A 7182-nucleotide genomic window follows, 5' to 3' on the forward strand; every position below is an offset into this window, starting at 1 on the left:
TTTTAACTTATTAATATTAACAATCTCCATTTTTGTATTGGTGAATTTCTTAGATGCTACTTAATTAAATGTTTCTAACTACTGAATACTATTTATAAAGCTAAACAAAATTTATTTTGACTTATAACTTAGTACTAATTGAGTGATAATTAGTCTAAAGCAATCTCTATTTTATATTTGCACTTCATTAAGTCAATTATAACTCTATTTTATATCAATAAAATAAAATTATCACAATTTTTTAATATAACTTATAATTATTTTTAAATGTCAATTTAATAATATGATTTGAAATGTTAATTTAATAATATGATGAAAATTATTCACATTTTTGTCTGTTAATAATTTTTAAAATTTTCTTCTCTTTTTAATTTGAATTGTGACATTGAGGGCTTTGTACTTAAAACTTAATTAGTTTTTCAATAACTTTTTATACTATTTAGCTAAAAAAATTAGCATAATGATAATTTTAATTATATTTTTTGTCAATTTAATTTTTATTCGTTTTTTAATTAAGTTTGACTTTCGACATTTTAACAAGAGTCAAATTTAATTAAATTTTTTAAATCTAATTATTATTTTTAATAAAAATTCGACTAGTTCACATATATTTTATATTATTTTTAAAATTTTATGAACTTTTTATAATTCCACTATTTTCACTTATTAATCATATTTCATTTATTGATACAACATATTGCTGAATAGTTTATGAAAAAATTCATATTTGACAAAAATTTAATCAACAATGTTTGACCAAATTTAATAAAAAATATTGTTGTATTTATAATTATACTAAAAATCACACTGAAAACTATTAATGAAGATTATGGTTGTTAGCTCAGCCCTAAAAGTGGCAAGGTTTCCAAAAATTGACGGGAGAGTCCAACTAAAGTAGAGCTGGACTCATTCGCCTATATAATGTGTTCGATGTACAAGGTGTTGGCACGACTCACCGTCTCTATTTGATCATTGACGAGTCACCCTCCATCCCTAACAGGACGGGTTCCGTTGTTTACCTACATTCTTGCTCATTATTTATACGAAACTTTACTCCTTCAGTTCATACATCTTGGGTGATGTTTACTTATTTTGTCTAAACTCTTAAAATTTTAACAGTGTTGATGTGATAACTCGTGGTACTCTACTTATAATTCATAAAAGTTCAAAATAATAATAATAAATATTTACAAAGCAACAAATTTCAAAAAATTCATAAAAACTTTAAAATAATTTATCTATGTTAACAATTAAGTATACATAAAATGCCGCATAAATTGTCACGTCAATACAATTAAAATTTTAACAATTCAGTAAGTATTTTTATCCAAAACAAATGAATAAATATTAAAAGATTAAATTTATTTTATACCTAAAAAATCATTAGTACTAAAAATATCAATCAAATTATCAATATTTCATATTTAATATTCTTGTTTGCAGAAAAAGAATCATTATTTGAATCAACGTAAGATTCGAAATCAAGTTCTATTTAAATCAATTATGAGGTTTTTTTTAATTTTAGTAATTGATATCTATTCATGAATGATTAACTTAATCTACATAGCAGAAAGCATCTTAAATCTGCTTGTGCATCCACAAAATTCAAACATCTCTCAAACATTTATATTTTCTATCAATACAATCTTTTCTTAATTAAATTTTGTCATTCATCTTTTAAAAAGTGTTAAATTACTTTCGTAACAAAAATGTTTTAACTTTTTTTTTTATATTATGCATATCAGTTTTACTGTTTATAATCAGGATTCGTGGCTACTCCGCTCAATAAGGTTATCTTTTAGATCCTCCCTTAATAATGTAATGTACCTTATCATTACATACAACCACTTATTAGTAACACATTAATTATTTTAATAAAATTGACATGATAGTACACATGCACTTTATCTTGACATGACACAACTTATTTTAAGTCACGTCAATAAATAATTTACAATTTATAAAAATAAAAATAAATCACAAAGTATGAACTACCATTCAAATTAATATATTTAATATTTTAATGTTTTTAAATAATATTATTATTAAAAAATTGATAGTCAATTTAAGTCAAATTTAATATGAAAAATAAATGTCAAATTAACATCAATAAAAACTAAATTTAACATTATACTTTAAAAATATATTAAAATAAAAAAATCATTTTAAATAGAGCAAACAGATAAAATCCGATTCACGCACAGTTTACTTCAAGAAAACCATAAGCTTATAGAATTTTTTTTTTTGAAAAACTAATTCTATTTATTACCAATACATTCATAGGAATATTACACTTGAGAAATGAGCAATGTAAATCTTGTAAAAACTTCAATAGTTACAGGCTTCATCTTTTTGGACTCCACTAATTAACAATTCCATCATTTTCTTATACATAGGCATATAATGATCATTGATCATGGTTCTCGATAGCCTGATTTTACTGTACAGTTCTCTGGGTGTTTCGTATATACCAACACGTTCATCATTCGACCCATCCCCATCCCCATCCCCATCATCATCATCTAGCTTCCCACTAGGATCCAATGAAGGTATCGAAACAATATGCATAATTCTGCCTGGGGGATAGAACTGGTGGTTCTCCAAGGCATCCGAGGAAGATACCCTTTTCTTACTTTCTGATGATGTATCAGCTATAACTGTCTCTTCCTCCGTTATTTCTTTCGCCACAGCTGCTTCTTCTGCTCGGGCCTGAAGATCAACCTCGCTTGCCCGCCTCTTAAGCTCCTTCTCTAGTTCGTACCACAACTCACCACCTGTGATTTCATCCACGGTTGATGTGGTAATAACTCTATCCATTGTAATCAGGGGTTCGTCTTCATCTGTGTCATCACAGCCAGAACCACCACCGGAATTACATTCCACACTTGTTTGTACTGGATCTATTGTAACCACCTCAGTCACAAAAGCTTCAGAACTTCTTTCTGATACTACTGAAGCTTCAGTCATATCATCCCCTTTAGCATTCAATGCCGGACCAACATTACGACGACGGGGACCCATGCATGACCATGAAGATAGAGATGAATGGCTTCTGACAACAGCTTGAGCGACATTCTGTGCACCCTTCATGACAACCTAAAGTTAAAAAGGGAGATAACCCATGAATCAGACACAAAACTGAAATACCCCATGAAAATTAAAGCAAAACGGGCATCAGATTCTTTAACTTGTTAAACAATATGATCTACACAAAAGCTCAAACTACATGGTCAAGGAAACTCGTATATCATGTGCAATTTTTTGGCAGAAAACTGTATCGTACATCTCAGGAAACCAACAAATTTGAAGTTTCACAAACTCATTATGGTTTTACCTTAGTGCTGCTTGTAACCGGTCGAAGAAGTGCACCAGCACCAGCAACCCTGGCTTTTGCACTAGCTACAGAGGGAAGACGTGAACCCAGAGCAGTAGCAGAACGGTAAACAACATTAAGGACCCGAGTGCGTTCAACCTGATCCCTCAAATCGTTTAACCATGAAGATGCTGTAACCTGATGAAAACAACTTTTAGGTAAGAACCCTCACCGAGTAGGTTATAACCATTATGAACAGCTGTTTCAATTTGTTATCCACTCGAGGATAAAATGAAAAGCACCTCAGTGCGAAGGTCATCAACTGAAGCAGCTGAGAATGTAGGCACTAAATCGGACCCATTGATGATAGTTGTAATGAAGTGCTTGCCAGACTCCGCTAAATCCCATGTCATACAAGCAGCTGCAATTTTGAAAAGAGCAGTGTAATTAATTTCTCGTAAGGGATAAATGAAGCCTCATTAAGCACAAGTCATTACAACCTTTCGATGTAAACCTAAAAGCTTGAAGCAAAATTTTAATATAAAAATTTTAGTCTTCCACACCTTCCACATGTACATCCATTTGATTTATCTCTTATAGAACAAAATAATTATCAATGATGTGTCAAAATATGGCCAAAGAAAGTCAAATTTATGTTGCTTTGACTCCTCCATTTTTTCTTTTAAATACTCATGTCCAATGCATATCTGGAAATGAAGATGATCCTCCTCCCAGGACCTTCTAAATAAAATAAAAAAAAAAAAATCTCTTTAAAAAAAAAAGCCATAAAGTGTGGGCACATAACCGTACCCAACATACACCCGAGCCTGAGTAGCACAGAGTCAAATAACACTATTTGTGTTAAACGGACTAAATGCTTTAGAGAATGAGCTAATAATAATACGCACACTGGCAATAGCTTAATTATGAACAAATGTATGCTGAATCATTTACCTGGGGCAAATGTAAAACAAGTGCTAGAGGCAAACTCTTTCTGTTCCCGAAGAATATATGTTAATAATGCCGCTGTTCCACCTCCAAGTGAATGACCAACTATCTGATGTTGAAAAGAAACATTAGATACCCAGTTTGTATATCTAAGCTAGCAAATTTTATCCAATAATTATATCACAATAGCATATAACTTCAACAGCAAGATATACATCATCTAGCAAAATATACAGATCATACTGAAAGTAACTAAGCATTAGCAAAATATACATCATCTAGTTAAAAATACGGGTCATACTGGAAGGGATTATAATAACAGGAAAAACAAGGTAAAACAATGTTGTTTATGTTGAATCCATCAGAAAAATCTACATCTAAGTAGCTTTGAAAATAGGGATTAGTAATACATAACAAAGGAAGCACACAAATATTTGTATGTTCACTGTATTAGTGAGAAAACAAAACAGTTAACAATTACCTTAACTTGATAGTCAGGATATTCACTGAGAGCCTTGAGCAAGCAAGGAGCAGCAAGCTTTGCAATCCAACGAGCTGCAGCAACCATTCCACAGTGTGCATATCCTAAAACAAGGTTGCTAATTCCACCATCATGTAAAACTGAATGGTGGAAAGGCACCACCGCACCAGTCGCTGCTGTTAGTGTATCTTTAATGCTATGAGTGCCACGAATCAATAGGAGGAAGCACTTTGAGTCCTTATCACATATAATTGTGAAAGCTGGCTTCATAAGCTGCAAAATTTATTCTAAAAGTAAATCAATATCCTCACAGAAGAACTAGAACCGCTTTATTACACACCCAAAAACAGATGGAAAGAAGACACACTACAAAACTATCCTCAGTAACATAATTTACTTCATTAAAATGAACAAGTCAATGAAAAGTTCGAAGTCCTGTTAAACCCCAAACGGAAATGGCAAAAGAACCCAGCTGGTCAAAAATCTCTAAAGCTAACTTTTTTTTGTGACCATACTCTAAAGTTAACTTGACTATGGCAAAAGTTAATGCATTTCCACCTAGCCTAAGGAATGCAAGTGCCATGCAGATATGCTAGGCTTCACCAACTATAATGAAAGATACCTCCTTGGTTCTTAAAGCTTGAAGAAAATGGGTAATTTTTACACCTCTCTCTCATTCTTTTCCCCACAACTAAGCTTTATTGGATATTTTACCTTGGGCCTAAGCTAAAATATTTGACATCACAAAAGCACTACTAATATTCAAACTAGTAAGAAAGTAATTCAAATAATGATCAAAACTTCACATAGCCTACACCAAGGGTAATGAAAGATGCTACCTTGGTTCTTAATTTTCTTACTTTACATAAATTTTATGCAAATGGGTTAACTTTTATGCCCATACTCATTCTTTCCCTGCCAACTAAGCCTTGTTAGACATATTGCCTCGTGCTTAAGCTAAAATATTTGACAGAACAAGAACCCTCCTCATATTCAAACTAGTAAGAAAGTTATTCAATAATGATTTAGACTTCGCATGGCCTACAAAACTTCGAAGAAAGATGCAACCTTGGTTCTTAACTTGTTTTACATAAATTTGATGAAACTGGGTAATATGCAATTCGTTCCTGCCAAATAAGCCTTGCTGGACATATTACCTAGCGCATAAACTAAAAGATGCGTTCAGTTTCCTACTCAAAATCGCAAGAACCCTCATAGTATTCGAAAAGGAAAGAAAGCTATTGGACGCCTAATACTCCACATTGCTTGCTCAATCATCAAACAATAAGCTGTACTTTATACATAAAATTAAAAAAAATAAAGAAATGCTTTGAACAGGGAAACGTACCCCAGCTTTGGGTTTATGAAGAAGAACGTCTTCCTCTGAATAACCGGCAAAGTCTAAAAACACTGGAAATGGCTTCTTTGAGAAAAACATACAGAGAGTTAACAATCTTAAAAGCTTGTTTAACTCTTCTTTAATCTCTTGCCCCTTTAATTCCACACAATTGTTTCCCGCATATACACTAGCCACTTGCAAATTTCCCTAAAAAATAAAAAAAGGGGGTTTAGAACAAAATTTCTAATATTTACATCAAAGAACTAATTTGACTAAACAAGAGGTTGAATTAAACGAACCTGTCTCCGCATAAGATAATTAATGCCAAAAGCCAAATCGCCGATCGGCCATTTGCCCAGAGTTTCCGAGTAAGTGAATCTTAGAGTCTCCGATATCGTGGCGATGGCTTCGAGCCATGTTGCGGGCGCTTGAGCCGGTCTTCTTGCTATTCTCTTCTTCAACGATCTGCTCGATTTTAATAAATCTTCGCCTTCTTCTCCGCCATCGACGCCGTCTTTAGCCGCCGATTTCTTTAACCAGACGTAATAAAGGATCACCGCCGCCCCTGCCGCCGTGGCCATTGTCCCCGCTGCCATCGTCTCAGCTTTCCACCAGGTCTCTTATCAAATAAAGCATATGATATCGATCGTGAAATTTACAATTAACCGCCGCTGATTCCTCCTCCGCAATTTTTTTAATGAGATTTTTATTTATAATCTCAACAAAATTACCATTTTCTTACCTTTTTTATGGAAAGTTGCAGAGGAAGAAGGGAAAGAAAGACGATTGTGAAATGACTAAGAAGGACAAAAAAAAAGTACAGCTGGACAACAAAGCTAATACTTAACTATCTTTCCAAAATACATTTTTTAAATAAATTATATAATAAATTTATAGAATGTTGGTTAAATTTTAAATATTTTTGAAATGATAAAGAATGAAAGACTAAAAATTATTATTACGTTATAAATTCCTTATGTATATTCTAAATTTTATATAAAATATAAAAAGGATAAAAATATTTTTAAAATAATATGTATTTTTATATAAATATTAAATTTTAGTAAATTCACAACTGCATCAATAATCCGATTAATGAAT

The 7182-nt window shown here is 32.0% G+C and overlaps 1 protein-coding gene across 1 annotated transcript; it reads right to left on the reverse strand.

Annotated features, from left to right (window-relative positions):
* Positions 1 to 2235: 2235 nt before the first annotated feature.
* LOC108454260 (uncharacterized) lies at positions 2236 to 6909 on the reverse strand. The gene is made up of 7 exons (XM_017752666.2): positions 6381 to 6909; positions 6091 to 6288; positions 4743 to 5015; positions 4268 to 4370; positions 3616 to 3734; positions 3335 to 3511; positions 2236 to 3096 (listed from the first exon to the last, which is right to left on the reverse strand). The coding sequence occupies exons 1-7, from the start codon at positions 6675 to 6677 to the stop codon at positions 2329 to 2331; spliced, it is 1935 nt and encodes a 644-aa protein (XP_017608155.1). The 5' UTR covers positions 6678 to 6909; the 3' UTR covers positions 2236 to 2328.
* Between the last annotated feature and the right edge of the window lie 273 nt (positions 6910 to 7182).

This window comes from Gossypium arboreum, chromosome 9 (genome assembly GCF_025698485.1).
Source record: "Gossypium arboreum isolate Shixiya-1 chromosome 9, ASM2569848v2, whole genome shotgun sequence".
Classification (NCBI taxonomy): Eukaryota; Viridiplantae; Streptophyta; class Magnoliopsida; order Malvales; family Malvaceae; genus Gossypium; species Gossypium arboreum.

Bases quoted from the DNA above. Each gene is read 5' to 3' on its own strand.
- LOC108454260 (XM_017752666.2), bottom strand. From the start codon at position 6,677: ATGGCAGCGGGGACAATGGCCACGGCGGCAGGGGCGGCGGTGATCCTT. The intron at 6,289-6,380 runs GTTCGTTTAATT...TTTATTTTTTAG, and splicing joins ATTATCTTATGCGGAGACAG to GGAAATTTGCAAGTGGCTAG. The intron at 3,735-4,267 runs GTAAATGATTCA...TCAAAATTGCAG, and splicing joins TTGTTTTACATTTGCCCCAG to CTGCTTGTATGACATGGGAT.